Source organism: Ovis canadensis, chromosome 18, assembly GCF_042477335.2.
Source record: "Ovis canadensis isolate MfBH-ARS-UI-01 breed Bighorn chromosome 18, ARS-UI_OviCan_v2, whole genome shotgun sequence".
NCBI lineage: Eukaryota > Metazoa > Chordata > Mammalia > Artiodactyla > Bovidae > Ovis > Ovis canadensis.
The window spans coordinates 47,185,103-47,206,403 of NC_091262.1; the positions used below are offsets into that span (position 1 = coordinate 47,185,103).

General features: G+C 49.0%; 1 protein-coding gene across 1 annotated transcript; it reads right to left on the reverse strand.

Annotated features, from left to right (window-relative positions):
• Positions 1-293: 293 nt before the first annotated feature.
• Positions 294-20,061, reverse strand: SCAMP5 (secretory carrier membrane protein 5). Its single transcript, XM_069560206.1, has 7 exons — positions 19,876-20,061; positions 8,699-8,753; positions 7,822-7,950; positions 5,243-5,399; positions 4,093-4,194; positions 3,554-3,671; positions 294-3,289 (listed from the first exon to the last, which is right to left on the reverse strand). The coding sequence occupies exons 2-7, from the start codon at positions 8,703-8,705 to the stop codon at positions 3,095-3,097; spliced, it is 708 nt and encodes a 235-aa protein (XP_069416307.1). The 5' UTR covers positions 8,706-8,753; positions 19,876-20,061; the 3' UTR covers positions 294-3,094.
• Positions 20,062-21,301: the final 1,240 nt, after the last annotated feature.

The window sequence follows — 21,301 nt, forward strand, 5'->3', positions numbered from 1 at the left end:
TGTGCCAGGCCTTAGCTGCTGCATGCGGAATCTTTTAGTTGCAGCATGGGGGATCTTTAGCTGCAGCAATGTGAACTCAACTCTTCCTCAGGAAACTCAGAACTCCTAACAGGCAGAAGGACTCTGTAGCAATTTCAAGGCTGCCTCAGAGAAAGAACTACACAGAAGTGTGTGACTTTTGAACTCTGGGAATGACAGGCTACAGGCCCATGGACCCACCCTACTTCCATGCCCCACAGCCCATGGCGAGGCTCCACACAGGCCCTCATGAAGACACACGACACAGCAGGACACAGAGGGCCAAATGTTCCCCTTTATTATGGTTCACTCAGTTTCCACAGACAGACACACTGGCTCAGGCAGCTCAACTGCCAGTTGGAGAATAGTCTGTGTTTCCCAGAAACAAGGAGGGGCAGAGGGCACCAGCAAAATGCAAAAGCAGGTCACTGGCCAAAGACCTGAGGATTCCCAGAACTAACCTCAGCCTTCCTGCACCCCACCCTCAAGCCAGACCATCCAGCAGAGATGAACCTGTGCCCAGCCCCCACTTCTGGTTCGGTTCCCTCCCCAGGAAAGTGCATAGATGCCTGGAGACGCAGCATCCCAGGGCCTGGACAAGCTGGGCCACACGCAGGTATAGCAGGTCTTCCGAAGGGCACAGCCAGGGCGTGGCCATACAGGCCTGAGCCAGGAAAGAGCAAAGGCGGGTAGGACAGGAAGCTGACGGGAAGGAGCATCCAACAGGTCAAGGATGCTGTGCTGGCAGCGAGACCGCAGGCCTCCTGGAGTCACCAAAGAGAGAGAGGGAGAGGGAGCCAGAGGTCTGGGCAGGGAGAGAGGGAAGGGGAGAACCTAGACCTGGGGTCTCTTTTCGGGTACTAGGGGCTGTGACAACTGCTTTCCAAAGAGAAAGTGGTAGAGGAAAGTCAATCACGCTCTGGCCCAAGCCTAAGGGGCCATTAGGAAGATAACTTCCCAGAGGCCCTGGTTCCTCTTATAGGAAAATGAAGTACCTGGAGCTCAAAGCTCAGATAGCACTTGGAAAACCAGGTGCTGGGTTCTAAGCTGGAGCCACCCAGAGTGGCCAGGTGGAGTTTGTTTTTTCAAGCCAAATTGCCCAGGTGGGAGGTGGGGGCGATGAATGAGAAATGGGCAGCTGCTCCATGGGTAAGAACCCACTCCTCTACAGGCCTCCGAGAGAGCCAGGACCTCTACCAACAACATTCTCACAAGGCCTGGGACACAACAGGCCCACAGGCCTCTATCACTTTCCCGGAAAGGAAAGGAGGGGTTCTAATGGGGGTGAGGAAGGGCCAAGAATCAAGCCCAGTAGACAGAGGGGAGCAAGTAATCTCAATATGATAAAAAAAAAAAAAAAACACCAGGAGCCAGAGAACCCCCCCCCTCCCACCCTCTAACCTGAAACCACATTCCAGCTATTGTGCCTGCTCATAGGGTTTGGCCCGTGCTTATTCCTAGACCTTGAGTTCAAGTGCCCAGAACTGCCCTTTGCTCAAGAGCAAGCTGGGGGTGGGGGGTGGGGGGGCGGGGCAGGGGGGATGCATGATCCCCTCTCAGTTGGTCCTGCCTACCTTCTCTTCTGAGAAGACTCATCCCTCCAGGACCAGTCCTCTGAGCATATCCCTTCTATCAGACCCAAACAGAACAGCTATTGCTCCCAAGAATCCAGTGGTCATTCAGAGACACCCAGCACCTGCCCAGTGGGCTTGGGTCAATCAGACATCACTCAGAGACCAGTAATTATTTACAGATCCTTTGTTCCAGCTGCACCTTTGGGTTTCCCAGGTGGCGCTAGTGGTAAAGAACCCGCCTGCCAATGCAGGAGACCTGAGTCAGGAAGATCCCCTGGAGTAGGAAATGGCCACCCACTCCAGTATTCTTGCCTGGAGAATCCCATGGACAGAGGAGCCTGGTGGGCTACAGTCCATAAGGTCGCAAAGAGTTGGACACAACTGAAGCGACTTAGCAAGCATACAGCTGCACCTTTACACCTGAAAACTGCCCAGACACCACCCAGCTCTTCAGGGAAAGCAGTGCAATCTGCCCCTGTAGATGGCAGACATCACCTAGCACACAGTAGGGGTAGGGCAGGAGAATCAGGCCACAGCAGCTGCAAGTGTGGGGAGGGACACAGGCAGAGGGGCTCGAGGGGGCTCTGGGAAGTAAAGGAGGAGAAGGCAAGGCAGGGAAGAAAGGACCCTGCCTTACATTTCCATCCCCTTCGGGTCAGGTACCCAGGAGGGCTCCACGTCTCTGGCTGTGTGTCCTCCCACATCAGGGCTCAGGCTCAGCTCCCCTGTCCTCTGTCTGCTTCCCGGATCTGAGAATGGGCTTCAGTCTCAGGAGCAGATACAAGTGGGACCCTCAGCCTGGAGGAAGACGAAGAAATGCCACATGGGGAAGAGAGGAGCCCTCGGGAGGCGAAGAGACCACAGGAAGCAGGAAGAGAGACAGCAGGAAGAGAGAAATGGAGGAGAAGGTTGTGGGAGGTGGGAGGTGGGAGGTGGGAGGGGAGGGCAGAGACCCAGATCCAAAGGAGCAAGGGAAGATTCCCTGCAGGTCTCCACCCTCCCTACCAACATCCCCAGGAGTGCTAAATACTGCTGCTTCCCAGGAAGACCAAAACTGGAAACAGTTTCAGCTTATAACCTTGGGAGGGGGCCAGGCTCTCTGCTATGCCTCCGCTACCCCATGACGGGTGCCAGGGCCGAGGTCAGACGGAGCAGCCTGATGGGAGGGTGGAGGGCTGGTTTAGTTCTAAACGTACATCTAGCACCACAACAGAGACCTCCACTGCACACTATTCACAAGGGGACACAGACACAACTACCGCCGCACGGGGCAGCCCCGAGTGCAGCGCACAGCTCTCATGGTGCTGAGAGCAGAGTCAAAGGGTGCGGGGGAGGGGCAGTACATATACATACATACATATATATATATAACTCTGATTCTTTGTACAAAGTGCGGGAGGAGAAAAAGGGAAGGGGAACCCTGCTTGGTCACCACAACAGACCCCGTGGTTTGAGCCCCCATCCCACCGGCCCCCAGCCAGCTCTCGGTCGGCTTGGCTGGTTCACATCTCATTGGAGTACGTGTAGCTGGGGGTGGCAGAATACTGAGTCTGCGGCTGATTCACGGCACCCTGCGCTGCCCCCATGGCTGCATTCTGGGCCGCCTGCTGCACGTGCGGGTTCTTCCACGCTCCTGTGGTCCACTCCTCCTGAGCTTTGCTGAAACTCCCCCCGCTGCCCCGGTAGAATTTATGGACCTGTAGGAGGAGGAGCACAAGGAAGGGTTAATCAAGGAGAAGAGGCAGCCCGTCCAGAAAAGACGTGGGAGCCAGAGGTAAGTCACCATAGAAGCCAGTCCCCCCTCCGACCCATGCCCTGTGCACTGGGAGCAAAGTCCATTGAGCCATCCCAGAGTGAGTCCCTGGGAAGACCACTGGGGCTTTCTGTAACTTGGGAGAAGGGTTGTTACAGACCACGGTCCCTCCCAACACCACTCTGTAGCTCTCGAGGTGGCCACATACCATGCTGAGGGCAATGAAGGAAAAGACGGCCATGACCGTGAACAGGACAGTGGGGACGAGCATCACCACTGCTGAGCCAACGTTTGTCCCGAAGAAGGAGATGGTGGCGATCCAGCCGCTGCAGAGACAGGCCAGCTGTGGGGCTGCTTGGCACAGTGACGGGTACCCAGGAGCCGCCCCACTAGAGTAAGGGACCTTCTCATTGTCACAGAGAGAGAGCATATCAATGGATGGACAGGGCCTGTGTCAGTGGTTTAGGAAGAACCCTTAGCTCAGGAAACAAGCTTCTCAGAACATAAGGCTTCCTTCTCTTGGGTTATCTCATGATGCTTGATATCTGTCATCACCCCTAAAAACCAGTCTTATTCTCCTCTGATGCTATGCTGTATCTACTAAGTTATCCTGAATCCCTTCACACTTGCAATAACTCATGGTGTTCCCACAGGCCAGGCAGCTTAGCCCACAGAAGTAAGCAAAGGACACACCCCAGTTGCCACCCGGCTAGCCCTGGGTCAGTCCCAGACACCCCAGTCTCTTACCAGACACCCCAGCCTGGGATGCCCACAGCCTGGATGATGCTGATGACCAGCTGGGCCATGAAGGTGAAGAAGAATGCCATGAAGCTAAAGGAGCTGTCAGTCCTGCAACAGAGGAGATGGCTCCCGTCACCTGGGTAGAGGGACATGGCTTCCCTGCCTTTAAGACTTTCAAGTCCTTCCAAGTGTGAGTGAGTACACAGTGGATCTTAGTTAAGGGGTCAAAATGGGAGAGCATTTACCCATGGATCTTTGTAAGTTTCCATGTGTTAGACCTGTGTGTACCACATTGCATAGGGAAAGATCTCCTCATGAATGGACCACTCAGTGGTACATGGATGGCTGGCACAGAAATAGATGGGTCTGTTGTGGCAGGAATAAACAACCCATGTCAAAGGGTTGGACAACCCTACTGGCACCAAGACAGGAAGCTACAGTGGTACACGAGTGGAGGCCCCACAAGATAGAAAGTGCTGTTGGCACAATAATGGATACATGACTGGCACCAAGATTATAACCTAATTGGCACATAAATGGATGGATCCAATTGGCAAACATTAATATTAGAGGCCCAATTGGCACTGAGAGGGATAATCCATTGGCACAAAGATTGAAAATCCCACTTGACACAAGGCAGACACCCAGTGGCACTAAGACAGTTAGCCCTACTGATACATGGATGGGTAGTCCCTTTGGCACAGAGTCGGATGCCCTCGTTAGCACGTAAACAGTGTCAGTGGCACATGGATGGCTTGTCCCATTGGCATGTGGGTAGATGGTCTAGTTGGCACCAAGTTAGCCAGCCCCATGGGTACTGGGATGGGCAGCTAAACCATGACAGGTAGCCCCACTGGCAAAATTTATCATTCAGCTGGGGAATGGAAAACAAGAACAAGTCTGGTCTCTATGTTGTCCCACCCAAGGGTAGAGTGAAGAAGGAAGGACCTAAGAGGGAGGCTCTGACTCCCAGCCTTCTCATTCAGGCTGAGAGTTCCCAGGAAGCCTAAATCCTGCCTGGCAGTCTGAGCTGAGGATAAAGGGAAAGTGAGCTTGGGGGACAGCAAAAAAAAAGTGAGAAAAATATGTAGATAAGAGACAGGGGAGATGGGCAAAGATACAGGGTTAGGAGCTGGGTTCAGCACCCGTCACTTACTTGAAGGCCTTGTAAATGGGCCGAAACCAGCAGACGTAGGAGCAGGGTGTGAAGAGGATGAGCCAGAGAAAGGCGAGGCCAAAGTTGGTGGCTCCCCCGCCTCCGATCAGCCACGCGAGACAGCCCACCAGGTTCACAGCCAGCGTGACGCTATTCACTGCAGACCCAGGAGCACGTAAACAGACACCAGACAGACAGCAGACACGCACACAAACACCAAGGCCCATGCGGAAATACACAAGCACCCATACACAGACATACACCCCCATAACTCAACACAGACCCACAATCAAACACAGGCAAACAGCACAAGCACAGAAAGATACAGACACACACAAACACACATGCAAACCACATTTATACAGATGCGTACCCGCAAGTCACATCAGCCAATACACACACAGAGATACATAAGATACACATATAACATACACACACAGAGGGGTTATAGACTGTAAGAAACATAACTGGGAGCTCAGACCAACCCCCAACACACACACCCATTCCTGGGGATCTGAGAACTCCAGAGAACAGTCTCCCCCGATCAGGAACTCAGAGTCTCAGCCTAGCAAGTCCTGTTGAAGAGCCCCAAAGCCTCAACCTGGGAGAAATGCTCTTCTTATAAGTATAGCCTCAGTCCCTGGCCTTCCCAGACCCACAGCAATCACCAAGCCCATGGCACAGGAAACCCATCTTCCATCTTCTCTTGCAAGGTAGGGCATGAAAAGGGGAAAGGAAAAGGAAACGTCTCTTTACGTTGTCATACCATCTGCCCCACACTTATATAGGACAGGCAGCAGAGGCTGGGATCTCAGCCTTTCTTTAATCCTATTACGCCACCTCCTCCAAGAAGTCTTTCATTACTGCAGTCTTATTCATCTGCCATCCCTCTGACCTCCTAACAACTTGGGTGCTCTCATGTTTCCCAAAGGACAAATCCCAGCCCATCAACCAAACTAGAGGTTCCCCAAGAGTGAGACCCAGGCTCCTTCTCTTCCATGCCTACATACTCTATAACTAAACCTGTGAATCACTGTATTCCTGAGTTACAGCCAGCAGAGACCTCAAGTCTCCCCATCTGATGCTTGCACTAATACACACCCAGCTCCCTTCCTCCAATGTTGTCAGCCCAAGGCCCTTTCCACTAAGACTTGCTGAACAAGGACGCCCCTGGTGGTCCAGTGGTTAAGACTCCACCTTCTAACACAAGGGACGGAGGTTCAATTCCTGGCCAGGGAACTAAGATCCGATGTGCTACAGGGCAACTACTGAGCTTGTGCTCTCTAGAGCCCGTGCTCCACAACGAGAAGTCCTTACACCCCAACGGGGGAAAAAAAGCCCCGCATGCCGCAGACCCCTCATGCCACAGCGAAGATCCAGCACAGCCAGAAATAAAATAAATTAAAAAAAAAAAGACTTGCTGAATAAACAAAGGAAAGAAGGCTTAATCTTGGCCTCAAACAGCCAGGCGTCTATGGTCTTGGCTTCTGAATAGAACTCTTTAAGCATCTCAAGCATTATATACATTTCCTTGGGAACAAAGCATCTGGCCAGCACCTAGTAAGGACTTAGGAAGATATTTATAGCCCTTAAATCCAGCTCCTGGATGAGATCTTCTCAGGGACAGAGTTCCCAGAGCCCAGCGCCACCGCTCCCCAAGTCTGGCCTGACAATGCTGTCACATGAGAGGTACACCCCTCTCAGGGCCCCTCACAGTGAGGGTAAGCATTTCTTTCTGTGAGTTTCAGCTGTGTTTCCCTCATCCCTATTTATTACCACCAGATTTCCTGGATTCATGGTGTTCTCGCTGATTTTATTTGCTCTTTACATGGAACACTCATTAACCTGTTTTTATTTTGTTTTGTTTTCAGTTTTAGGGTTTTTTTAACCCCGTTTTTCTATCGGTTTACATCTCTCTTCACAGTCCCATCTCTCTCCAGCTCATTTGATCTAGTACCCTTGTTGTAATTATTCTAACATCACAGACCATCAGAAACCAGAGCCTTTAAAACTCTCAACCTCAAAATCTTAGAACCTGAGAACTTGAGCTCTTAACGCACATCCACATGGAAGCGCAGCGATCACTGAGCCAGTACCCTTTTTCCTACAAATGAGGAAGCTGCAGCTTGGGAAGTGGAGTGACCAGCCCAGCCTGGCCACTATATCCCAACTGAACATTCTTTTGGAGCAATCTTCCAGAGAAAGCAAGAAAAACGAGGCTTTGAGGGGAGGATTCCTCTCCAAATCCAGACTCCTGAGGTAATCACCAGAGGTTCCCTGGAAAAACACTCCCATGAGAAGATAAATGAGGAATTGCAATGCAGGCAGAGACCCCTCACACACACCCAGCTGCTCTGTAATGGGGGCATGAGGAGAGGCTAGATGGGAGGTGATGGAAACTGAGGCCTAGCTGGGGAGTCGGCCCAGGAGAGGAGCCTGCAGGAGCCAGGCAGGGACAGACGCTGCAGGTGAGGCTGAAGGACCCGGGCCTGGGGGCACCCCGTCCCAGTGCCCAGCACCCGCCAGCACCCCCCTTCCCGCTCCCCCATTCTGGAACACCCCCACCCCACAGCACTCACGCATCCAGAGGTAGTAGAGGCGCTTGGTCATGCTGAGATGCTGAGGAGGGATATCGGCCTCGAAGTCTTGGTAGAAACATGGCTTTAGCGGGATGAATTTGGGCAGTGGTGGGAAGTTGTTCACTTTCTCTGCGGGTGAGGCGCATTACACAGTTTCACCCTGAATACTCCCCTCCCCAGTGACCTGATATGATCGCTCTCCCCCTGGCCTGGGCTGCCCTCTCAGCCCCTGCGGCCACAGGCCACTTTACCATCCCCAGCAGCTCTCCTGCTGCCTCAGCTCTCCAAAGTGGCCCTGAGGCAGCGCCACTGTCAGGAGAATAAAAACAGTAAACACCGTCCATCAGGCGTGGACACTGGGTCAAGGGTAGTTCTGGGCAGAAGCAGCAGGATGGTGAGTCTGGAGACGTGGGTTCCAGCCTCCACTGCAAGATTCAGTCATCACCGCTCTCTCCAGACCTCCATTTATCCAGTGGGATGGGGATCAAACAAGATGGTCCCTACAGGTCTCTCCAGTTCTGAGCCTTTGGAAACCAGACAACCCAGAAACCAGAAGGAAAAGGTCTCAGAGTATTAGAGTGATGGTAACAGAAAGGATGGGGACTGAGCTACCCATGTCACTCATCGGTCAGATGGACAGGAGGGCCAGGGCGTCAGGATGGGCTGTCTCTGGTCCCCAGGTTCAGAGGTCTCACAGACAGCTAGACAGTGAGGGTCTTTGATAGCAAGTCTCGGTGGGGGACCAGGGGAAACCCAGGGGCAAGAGGACCAAAAGAATCTGATCTTCAAAAACTACGGGGTATAAATGGACCAGGAAAAGGGCCACCCACCCTACGTCACTGTCATGTCCTACCCAGTGGGTCCACCCTTCCTTTACCTGACATAATGGCACCCGCTGGCCCAGCGGCCTGTCCACGCTTCTTTGTCTCGAACTGAAAGGAAAGAGGAGTCAGCAAAGGTTGAGTGAGGATCATGGCTCACCCAGCCAAGTACTTCTTTCAGCCTCAGCTGGGCTGGAAACTCCCTGGAGCAGGACCCATCTCACAGAACCACCATTCCACCAGCTCTACCCTTCCAAGGACTCCTGCCCTTGACCTCCAGGCGTAAAATCTATTTTCAGAAAATCCCAGGAGAGGGTGGGAAAGGAACCTGGGAGGCCACCTCAAGCAGGTGCAAGTCAAGTGACAGAGAAAGCGTGAGGAAATTCTATTCTTGACCTTGAACACGGCAGAGCCCTGCCTGGCCTCAGTCACAGGCTGGGCTCCCCACCCCCTGCCTTTGTCTCCAGCCATTCATTTACTTCTTGAGCATTTATAATCTGCCAGGCACTGGGGAGAAAGCATGAAGAAGTGGTCCCTGCCGTTGGCATGAAACAGTCAATAACCTCAGCCGTGAACAGTATAAAAGAGAAGGATGGCTATGAAACCATGCAGAGCATATATTAGGTGATCTGGTCTGGGGAGTCAGGAAAGCCGTAAGGGGAGACCTGAAGAATACAGAGGAGTTGCCTGAGGCAGGGCAGCCTCTTGCACAGATCCTGATGTGGAAAGAGCTTCATGCTTCTGAATAAGGGAAAGAAGGCCACCGTGGCCAAAGCAGAGAGTGCGTGGAGAGGGAGCAGGAATGGAGGTGGGCAGGGTGGGATTCTTGAGGCACTTAGGAGGCCAATTAGAAGGGGCTCCAAGGTGGCTCTGGAGTGTGGGGGGAGGGAGGCCCTCATGAAGACTCTCTGCCAGCTTACACCACTGAGCAAACAATGGGCTGTTTACTGAGAGCCCCGTCATGAGAAGAGCCGCAGGACTCCAGGGAAGAAGAGAAGCTTCATCGTGAACATACAGAGTCTGAGGTGCTGTGAGAACCTCCAGACAGGACAAAGCCTTGTAGGCTTTGGGAATATCTGGGTCATGAGCTTAGCAGGAGGCCTGTGCTGACAGACATCAGGTAATGGTTGGTGAGTGCAGGTGAAGGAAGCAAATGACAGCATGTTACCAGAACAGTAACTTTGATAGATAAACACAGATATACTGAAAAGCAGGAAATGGTCTATGGCCAAGCACTAAGGCAATGCAGCATCAAAATTTGGGCAGAGGGACTTGCCTGGTGGTCCCAGTGGCTAAGGCTCCGCACTCCCAATGCAGGGTACCTGGGTTCGATCCCCGGTCAAGGAACTAGATCTCACATGCCGCAACTAAGAGTTCTCTCTAAAAGATGCCACAGACTGCAAGGAAGACTGAAGACCCTGCCCGCTGCAACTAAGACTTGGCGCAGCCAAATAAATAGATAAATAAAAATAGTAAAAAGAAAAAAAAAGTGGGCAGAGATTTCTATAACGTTTAAATCAGGCAAAACGAATCTATGGTGTTAGGAGTCAGGAGAGTGAAGGAAACACAAGCATCAGGAGTGCTGGTCAAGGTCGGTTCCTGGACCTGGGTGTTGCTGACACAGAGGTGTTGATTTTGTAAAAATTGCTCAAGCATACGATTACAATTTGTGCACTTTTCTACCTGTTATACTTCAATTAAGAGTTTGTTTTAAAAGAAAAACAAAATCTGGCTCTATTGAAGTTTAGGCCATCATAATCTTTTGTGGTCCCTTTGTGATATGCAGAGACATTACTTTGCCGACTAAGGTCCGTCTAGTCAAGGCTATGGTTTTTCCTGTGGTCATGTATGGACGTGAGAGTTGGACTGTGAAGAAGGCTGAGCACCGAAGAAATGATGCGTTTGAACTGTGGTGTTGGAGAAGACTCTTGAGAGTCCCTTGGACCGCAAGGAGATCCAACGAGTCCATTCTGAAGGAGATCAACCCTGGGATTTCTTTGGAAGGACTGATGCTAAAGCTGAAACTCCAGTACTTTGGCCATCTCATGCAAAGAGTTGACTCATTGGAAAAGACTCTGATGCTGGGAGGGATTGGGGGCAGGAGGAGAAGGGGACGACAGAGGGTGAGATGGCTGGATGGCATCACGGACTCAATGGACGTGAGTCTGAGTGAACTCCGAGAGTTGGTGATGGACAGGGAGGCCTGGCGTGCTGCGATTCATGGGGTCGCAAAGAGTCGGACACGACCGAACTGAACTGAACTGAACTGTGATATGAAATCAAATACAGATGTAAAAACCTAACAACATCTACCACAAATGGAAAAGATAGACATGACAAAGACAAGCATGAAATGGTTCTTTTACACAGCTGCATTAACTGTAACACTGTAATACCAAAAGACTGGAAACAATTGACATGTCTATCAACAGCAGACTGGTTAAATAAATGGTACTGGCTGTTTCTCCATGGAGGAGGAAATGGAAGCCCATTCCAGTATTCTTGCCAGGAAAATTCCATGGACAGCAGAGCTTAGCATGCTGCAGTCCATGGGGTCGCAAAGAGGTGGACATGACTGAGTGACTGAGCATGCAGGCACAGTTACTTCTAAAAATACTGATATGGAAAGAGCTCCACAATTACAAGCAGTTGAAAAAATGCAATGCATAGAATAGTTTATGCTACCTTTCATGTTGAAAAAAAATAAAGCAGGGGAGAGGAGAATAAAAGTATTTTTTGCTTTTGTCCCCAGAATCCTACTCTAGTTATTTACCCACAAATAAGAAACAACAAATACATGTTTTCAGGATGATGCTATTTTACAGTAGCAAAATGTTGGAAGCAACTGTTCGAATAAACGTTGTATATCATTCAATAGAGTAACATGTAGCTGTAAAAAAGAAGAAGATGGTATCTCTGAACTTCTATGGAATGATTTCCAGTATATACTGTTAAGTAGAAAAAGCAGGGAATTCTCTGGCAGCCCAGGGGTTAGGACTTGGCGCTTCTGCTGTAGGGGGCATGGGTTTAACCCTGGTCAGGAAACAAAGATGCCAGGAAACAGATAGAGCCACCAGAAGTGACCAAAAATAAAAATAAAAAGCAGAGTACAAATTATTGTAATTAGAATGCTACTTTTTATATAAAAGAAGGAGAAACAAGAACATGCATTTATAAGTTTGTTTCTGCAAGAGAAATACAGAAAGAATAAATAAGAAACTAACGAAATGGTCGTCCATATGATGGAAGGGCTAGGCTGAGTAGTGAGACTTCTCTGCGAAAAGATTTTTACATATTTTTTTACATACAATGTCTTACATATTCAAAAACTTACACCCAAAAGAAATGAAAGTCTAAAATTGAAATAAACACAGGGATTTTCCTGGTGGCCCAGTAGTTAAGACTCTGAGCTTCCACTGCCTAGGTCCCAGGTTCAGCTGGAACCCAGGACAGGGAACTAAGATCCTGCATTCTGGGCGATACAGCCAAAATATATATATATATATATATATATATATATATATATATATATATATATATATATTGGAGAGAACCACTAAAATTGAAATAAACAACAACAAATTAAGCTATCTGTACAGCAAATTGATAACACAATCACACAGGAAAAAGAACTGGCCAAGCGGCTTGATCCCAGTACTGTGTTCTCTTAAAAGGATCTATCTCAAGAGCAAAAACAACTAGAAAGAAATCTAAAATTTTAGCAGGTTTACTGTTAGTATTAGTGTGGTGACTGAAACTTTTTGTATGTACCATAGCACAGAACATATGACAGAATGTGTGTGTGTTGTTGGAACCTGGGTTCTCGATGTTAGATACGGAGACAGAATATGGAATATGCAAAGATAAGAAAGAGTCCTGTGATGCTGGGTTTAAATTGGAGGCATCAATATGAACTCATGTCTTTAAAAATATGTGGTTGGTCCCAAGCCAGGACAAAGAAATACAACATCAGCCTAGAACATCTTGTGGTGCCAGAAATAAGCAGGAATTCAATTAATTAGAACATGTCAAAAGGACACCAATTTGAAGGGGCTACCAATCAGACTCTGATGCTGGGAGGGATTGGGGGCAGGAGGAGAAGGGGATGACAGAGGATGAAATGGCTGGATGGCATCACCAACTCGATGGACGTGCGTTTGAGTGAACTCTGGGAGATGGTGATGGACAGGGAGGCCTGGCGTGCTGCAATTCATGGGGTCGCAAAGAGTCGGACACAACTGAGCGACTGAACTGAACTGAACTGAACCAATCAGCCAAATTTGGGATAATTTAGAGCATCAAAAATAATGACAGTAATATAACATGTTGAGTTTGAAAAATAATCCAAAGTGACACTCATTTTTTAAATGAGGGAGGAAGTAAGAAAGCAAGCTCTTCTTTGCAGAAGAATGCTAGCTATACATGGAGGAGTAACAGAATTAGAAAATCTTCCAATTTTGCAATCATGAATGTCATAGCTGATTCACACAAGGATCCGCAATGGCTGCTAAGTCTTTCACTAGGTGAAAGATTGTTGGGGAGGAAGACAGTCACAGAGTCTCAAAGATGACTTACTAATTACAAAGGAGAACAGGTACTTTTACTGTGAAGAAAGTTGGCAGACGCCATCTTTGAAGTGATCAAACTCAAACTTACCAATAATGGGACAAACAGACATTACAGCTTCCCGGTGTGATATACCAGGAGGGGCAGAGCATCACCTATGTAGTATTCCTGCCCCCAAATATTTAGCTTGAATCTAGTCAAAAGAAACAATCAAATCCAAGTTGTGGAGCATTCTATAAACTAAACTGGCCAGGACACTGAAAAAATGCCAACATCCAGGACCTCCCTGGTGGTCCTGTGGTTAAGAATCCATTTGCCAATGCATGGGATATGGGCTCGACCCCTGGTCTGGGAAGATCCCACAATCTGCGGGGTAACTAAGCCCACGCACCACAACTACTGAAACCCGTGCGCCTAGAGCCTGCGCACTGCCACAGGGGAAGACAAAGAGGAACACTACAACAAGGAGCAGCCTCCACTCCGCTCAGCTAGGGAAGGTCTGCACGCAGCAAAGAGCACCCAGCGCAGCCATGAACACATAAATAAGTTTTTTTTAATGCCAACATCCTAAAAGACGAAAAAAAAAAAAAAAGATAAGGGATTCTCTAACCTAACCGAGTCTAAAGCTATATGGCAACAAAAACTGAGTGTAAACGTTGATTGGATTCTGGTTCAAGGGGGAAACAATGGGATATCAGGAAACTTGAATAGAGACTCTAGATAATATTATTTGGGTCTATGTTACATTTCTTGGGTGTGATAGTGTTCTTGAGGTTATGCAGGAAAATGTTCTTTTTCTTAAGAAATATGTGCTCCAGTGCTTAGGGGTAAAGTGTTGTGATACGTGAATCTTCAAATAGTTTAAAAAATAAGGAATAATGAATAGATATAGACAGAATCCAGAGAAGGCAATGGCAGCCCACTCCAGTCCTCTTGCCTGGAAAATCCCATGGACGGAGGAGCCTGGTAGGCTGCAGTCCATGAGGTCGCTAAGCGTTGGACAAGACTGAGAGACTTCAGTTTCACTTTTCACTTTCATGCATTGGAGAAGGAAATGGCAACCCACTCCAGTGTTCTTGCCTGGAGAATCCCAGGGATGGGGGAGCCTGGTGGGCTGCCGTCTATGAGGTCGCAGAGAGTCGGACACAACTGAAGCGACTTAGCAGCAGCAGCAGCAGCAGCATAGACAGAATCAAAGCAAATGTTAACAACTGGTGAATCTCAGGGAAGTTACATGAGTGTCCCTTGTTTTATTCTTTCAACTTTAAAGTTTTCAAGATAAAAAGGAAAAATATGAATAATATCAGTTAGGAATGATAACACACTGAAAGAAAAGAATGTGAAACTTCACTATAACACACAAAAGAAAGGCAGATGGGAAGGAAAAGTTCTAAGACAGAAGGAATGATATAATTTTTAAAATCTTCATTTTGTAACCCCTATGTAGAACTGACACACACAGGCAAGGATTATCAATGGCTGCTTAAACCACTGGGTGGAAGACGGCTGGGGACGAGGGGAGTCACACAGTCTGAGTGTCACACCCCCACACCACCACCACATTATTTATTAATCACAAGAGAGAAAAGTTACTTCTATAATGAAAGGATCTGGCAGGCCAAGTGACCAAACTTCTCACACTTGCCTGATTATGGGACAAAAGGACATTTTGTGCTTCCTGACGTGATTCACATAGGAGAACACAATATCACCTATGTAGTATTATTGCCAAAATGTTTAATCTGAAAATAATTATTATAAAAAAGAATCTGACAAGTCCAGATTGTAGGAAATTCTCCCAGATAAATGTTAATGTCATGAAAGATAGAAATTGGTAGAGGGACTCAGAGAGGAGACTTGCAGGAGATTGCAACCAAGTGTAATGAGTGGTCTTGGATTTTTAAATCATAGCTATAAAGGACATTTTTAGGATGAGTAGAGAAATTTGAATACAGACTGGATAGAAGATATCACTGTTGCTGCTGCTGCTGCTCAGTCGCTTCAGTCGTGTCTGACTCTGTGCGACCCCGGAGACGGCAGCCCACCAGGCTTCCCCGTCCCTGGGATTCTCCAGGCAAGAACACTAGAGTGGGTTGCCATTTCCTTCTCCAATGCGTGAAAGTGAAAAGTGAAAGTGAAATCGCTCAGTCTTGTCCAACTCTTAGCTACCTCATGGACTGCAGCCTACCAGGCTCCTCTGTCCATGGGATTTTCCAGGCAAGTAACTGTTAAATTTCTTAAGTGTTGTGGTTACATAGGATAATACTTCGGTTCTTAGAAGATACATGCTGAAGTATTTAGAAATATTATGTCTTGTCTGCTACTTACTTTCAAATTGTTCTGTAAAAATGTCAGGAAATTTCCTGGCGATCCAGTGGTTAGAACTTATGGCAATCATTTCACAATATATACAAATTATCATTATGCTATACACCTGAAAGTAATATATGTCAATTACACTTCATAAAAATAGATAAATATTTTAAGTCAAAGAATAAATATATAGTTGCATTTGGCTATATATACACAAAGAATCAAGAATCTCTAGTAGGACATCAATAAAAAAATAATTGTGGTTCCTAGGGGACAGAGAAACTGCATAGACTTGGAGTAGATGGAAGGAATAATTTTTACTATGTATCTGTTTTTTTTTTTTTCTTCTTCTTCTATTTTTGGCCACACCATGATGCATGCAGGATCTTCCAGACCAGGGATCCAACCTGTGTCCCCTGCAGTGGAAGCACGGTGTCTTAACCACTGGATGGCCAGGGAAATCCCATTTACTATGTATCTTTATACCATCAAATCCAAGACACCATCAACTTTCAGATCATTACATTATTTACCAAAAGAAAGAAAATAAAACCCACCAAGTTATAAAGATAAGATGCCAAAATTTTAAAGACACAGACATTAAAATGTTTTCAGAAATATCAAAGTGTTTATTTTAGAATTGATGAAATTCAGGACATCTTTTTGAATTATGAATCGTGTAGATGTATTACCTGTTAAAATATATATATATGAAAAGAAAATTCAAGCAGAAGAGCTGGCAAAGAATGAACAGGAGCAGTTGATGAGGCAGGAGGAAAACCAGGGGAGTGTGAAGTCTCCAAAGCCAGGAGTAGAGAGTGGACAGGCGTGACAGCTGCCACTGAGAGGTCCGGCATCAAGTCCGGCTGGACTGAAAACTGTTCAGTACGCTCAGCAACAGGAAGTTACCTGTGACCCCAGCAAGGACTACTCTGGGGGACTACTCAAGTGTAGCCAGCAGAAGGAACAGCTGAAGGAGGTATCGCCTCACATGAGACAATGGGATATGCAATGGGAGACTGCAGTCCAAGACTAACGTCCTCCAGGAGAACAAAGAAGAGAGGCAAAAGGATAGTGGGCAACAGCTAGATTGTAGGAGCCTCAAGGGAGGAGGCTGTAACCCTGGCTCCAACCTGACCCCTATCTGGTCCCAGGCTGTCTCCCAAAGGTGTTACAGAGAAGTCAGTGTAGCAAAGTACTGATGGTGGGAAAGCCAGCGCTCAGGGCCAGAGCACAGGGCAAGGTTGCCTTGTTTGTAGATTGTTAGCCCAGAAAGAATTTAGGCTTGGGAGGGCTACAGAAGGCCGAGGTCACAAGAATGGAAGGTTCCAGGATCCTCTGCTCTTCTGTCACGGATTAGCCTTTATACTTGGGCAGGGGGAGAGGGGAGCAGCAATGACCGACCTCTGCGAACCAAAGCTCCTAAACTGCAAAAGGAGAGAAGTAGCAATTCATTCCTCAACTGAGAGTCTTTCATAATGTTGGGAGGCACTGGGAGTGCTACATATCCCCCTAAAGATGCAGGGCTAAGGGAACATTTCCTTAGTTATCAGTAAGATAGATCAGTAAGATCTTACTGATAGCAAATACTAACTGAAGTTTGTTCAAAAGACAGACTATAATTTATTCCATTTCTAACTGTGAAGTTGGGGGGACAGAAGGTCCCACAGTAAAAAGAGTGAGGTCCACACCAAAAAGAAGGGAGTCAAGTCTGGCCTCAGCTCAGGACAGATACCTGTGGTTTGTTCCAGGGCTCCCTACTCACCAGCATGAGCCCCATGCTTGGCATAGAAATGGTCATTTTCTTCCTGCCCACGCAGAGCTTATCTGCTAAGATGGAAGTTTCCCCCTCCAGCTCTACCTCTGGTCTCCTTACCCCACACCCAATCCCATATCCCCAGTCCTGATGTTCCAGAACTATGACTCTTTCTCAGAAAACACTACTCTCCCGGCATTGCTCACACTGTGATGACTCTCCAGTTGTTGAGTTGCTAAGTTGTGTCTGACTCTTTGTGACCACATGGACTACAGCACTCCAGGCTTCCCTGATCTCCACTGTCTCCTGGAGTTCGCTCAAACTCATGTCTACTGGGTTGGTGATGCCATCTAACCATCTCATCCTCTGTTGCCCCCTTCTCCTCCTGCCCTTAATCTTTCCCAGCATCAGGGCTTGAATCTTTCTCAGAAAACACTACTCTTCCGGCATGGCTATCACTGTCCTGTGATGACTCTCCAGTAGCCCCTACTGATCTTGTGCCTGGCAATCAAGGCCTTGTGTCAATCAGCTACAAAGCTCCCACCCACCACCTTCTGCTTCTTGTCCACACACTGACCCGCTTCCCAGCTTCATGCTGATCATATCGAGCCATCCTGTCTGCTTCCAGTGACCCTAAACCAGAGCCCTGCCAATTCGTCTCAGTCCTACTATTTTTCTCATATCCCACCTCTTCTGGAAGCCCTTCTAGACATCCCTGCTGTGCCTCCCACTATTTATATTCTGAACCAGTTATTGGGCAACGAATGCTCACTCATTCTCATCCAATCTCTTCCTGGTTCCATCATGGATGGGGCTTCCAGGAGGGACCCAGCACAGAACAGAGCACAGAGAACAAGTCAATCACGTTGTTGCTTAAGATGTGGACACAAAGCAGAGGAGCTTGGAACCTTCTATTCTTGTGACTTCCGCTTTCTGTAGCCCTCCCAAGCCCAGGGGTGGGAATGGAGCAACGGATGCCCTCCCCACAATCAGGCTAACCCCACAGTTCCAAGAACCCTGCTGTACCTCACTTCTTCCAGCATACCTCAGAAACTCCAGACTATCAGCAAGAACGGAAGGGAAGTGCAGCCTGCAGAGGAACAGCTGGGGGGATGGGGGCAGGGACAGGAAGAGGAAGGCAGAGGGAGAGGGGAGAAAAGGAAGAGGGAGAAAAACTGAGAGTGAAGCTCTAAACTAGAACAAGCAGCTTCCTCAAGGGAGGTCAGTACTTAGTCCTATTATTTTATCCCAAGAGAAACGTGCTGGCAAAGAAATGCCCAGAGAGGGGAATCAATTTGTTCAAAGGTGGCCAGCCAGCCAGAGAAAAAGTTAAAAAAGGAACAGAGCCCAAGGTTCCTATCCAGAGCTCCTCTCCCAGGATCCTGCTAACTCTCCATGGCTTTGCTAGACCTAGGAAGACCCTCTTTCTGTGGCCCAGTGACCAGTCAGTCATCTCTCAGCAATTCAGGCTCACCAAACCCAGATCATATCTCAACTAGCAAGATCTGTGCAGCCCCAAACAAAATCTCCCCGCAAGAACCATTCCCCTCTTTCAGAGGCCTGCCCCTTGAAGACAGAACAGGTGGGGCATAGGCTATAAAATTTTCCAGACTTCCCCACTCCATGGGGGTCAGTCACACGGCTGGAATCACAGGCCAGGCTTCCCAACAGCTATGCTTGGTTCCCCCCTCTAGGCCTTAGTCCAGACCATTCCCGGAAGTGCCCTCTGTTACCTCTCTTGTCATCCAAATCTCACCACCTGGAAGAGCAGACTCTTGTTCACTGGCTCTTGTCTCCCTTTCTCCTTGTGCTCCTGGTGTCCACAGGAAAGTCTGCCTGGCCCTCCCTAAACCCCTCATCCTGGATTTGGGGCATTACTGGTTTGAACCGCCTGAGATGGCAAATTCTCTGTCCAAGACTCTACTTGGTTCCCCCAGCCTCTAGACTGGGGGCTCCCAGAGGCAGGGACCGAGACGGGTTCCCAAGTATCTCCCTCCATCTTCATGACCGATTCCTGTCAGCGTTACAATGAGCTCCATCTGGGCCCTCCACATACCACTCGGAAGCCCCGTTGGACCCCAGGCTCAAACCAATGCACCCATCCGGAAAACCGGAGGCGGCTCAGACCAGCGGTCCAAAGGCCGGCCGCTTCGGATAGGTGGGGGCTGGCTGGGGAACACAACGGCTCCTCCTGCAGGCGCCTCTTGTCAGGAAGGACCCCCAAAGAGGCCACAGTCACCCGGCCGCGTGCGCCAGGAGGAGGGCCCCAGGAGGACGACTGTTTGCTGGGAACGCCAGGTGGGCCCAAGGCCCAGGTTCCAGAATCCAGGGGTCTGACGTCATCCAAGACCCGGGTTCCCTCTGCGGGAGCCGGGAATGGGGATGGTGAGGGCTGGGGGAAGCTTGGGGGACCCGAAGCATTCTTCCCCCGCCCTAACAGGGAAGGTCACCTCGACTCCACCTCTCCAGCTCGACCTGCCCCCTGCATCCAAAGGTGAAGCGTAGCAGGTACAAAACTGGAGATGGGGTGACCCTCCCTCCACCTGCGCCCAACCTCCCTGCAAAGCCCTTCTCTGGGCCCTTGGGCCCGGGACTCACCCGCCGCTGTCGTTCGGCTGCGGAAAGGCCACCGCGCTGCGCTGCACCCAGCGATGCGGCTCGCAGCCGGCCGCGAGCCGCTCCGGGGCTGGGGACGGGGTGCGCGCGCGCGCTCGCGCACGCGCGCGCCTCGAGCCAGTTCCTCGCGCGCCCGCGCCACCTCGGCCTGCAGCAGCTGCTCTCGCGAGATTCCCGAGCTTCCACTGGGCCGCGACTCCTGCACTCGCGAGAAGGAAGGCCTGGCCGCCCCTACACCTTGCAGGAGCTGTCCGAGGTGCTAAGTTCCAGACTCTGGGCCGGATCAGGTTGTGGGCAGGGACTATGCGGACAGGGGCAAGTCGAGAACGTGGAGGAAGAGATCCGAATATGGGAGTCTGGTACCAACAATCAGAGCCTCAGCTTCCAAATCTGTAAACTGGGAGAATAACCTCCCATGCCAGTTCCAGGAGCCTCTGGGTGTACCAGAAAGGAAGAGGGAGAGGGAGCTTCATAAGCCGGAGACTGACGAAAGTCCTTCGGATCTACAGGGCCAAAATTACAGAAAGGGGACAGAGGATGGAAGATTAAAGATGAAACATAAAGAGTCAGAAATGAGACATAGACAAGGAAACAGAAATCCAAAAAACCGACATAGAAAGACAAGAGAAGAGAGCCATGAACATAGAGGCATAGAAACATGAAGACAGAGTCATGGAGAGATTAAGATTTGGAGAGGAAAAAAAGACAAGGAAAGGTAAAGAAGAGAGCATGGTGAAGTGAGAAAGAGATAAGAAATAGGGACAGATAAGCTACATAGAAGAGCAGAAAGGGAGAGGCTTAGAAAGAAAAAAACAGAAAAAAAGAAAGAAAGCAAAAAAGAGAAAGGGAGAGAGAAAAAATAAGAAAGAGACTATGGGTTTCCCTGGTGGTCCAGTGGTTAAGACTCTGTTCTCCCAATGCAGGGGGCCCAGGCTTGATCCCTGGTTAGGTAACTAGATCCCCCATGCTGAGACTAAGACCTGGTACAGCCAAATAAATAAATATTTAAAATACAGATTTAAATAAAAAGAGGCTGATATACAGAGATGAGCACTTAAAGTTAGTAGACACTAGGGTAAATGTTATAAAGCCCAGAATCAATGAGAGTTGCCAGAGACCCACTTGGAGAGATGAGGCTGGGAGTGAAAGATAGACAGGCTTTCATTGTGAGTGATGTTTTCATATGTAAACCTTCTGTGGGATATCTACAATCAGGACCACCCTCTATCCTACCAGCCAATAAATAGCTCCTGCCCTTCATGGTGCCCTCCACCCACACCATCCTGGGCCTAGAAGGGGGCCTCAGTGGGTGGGAGACACTGTGGGGATTCTTTGCCCAGAATAAGGACCCCATTGTATGGTCTCAGCCTGCTGGGAATGGGGCCTCACTCCCACAGCTGGGTTAGAA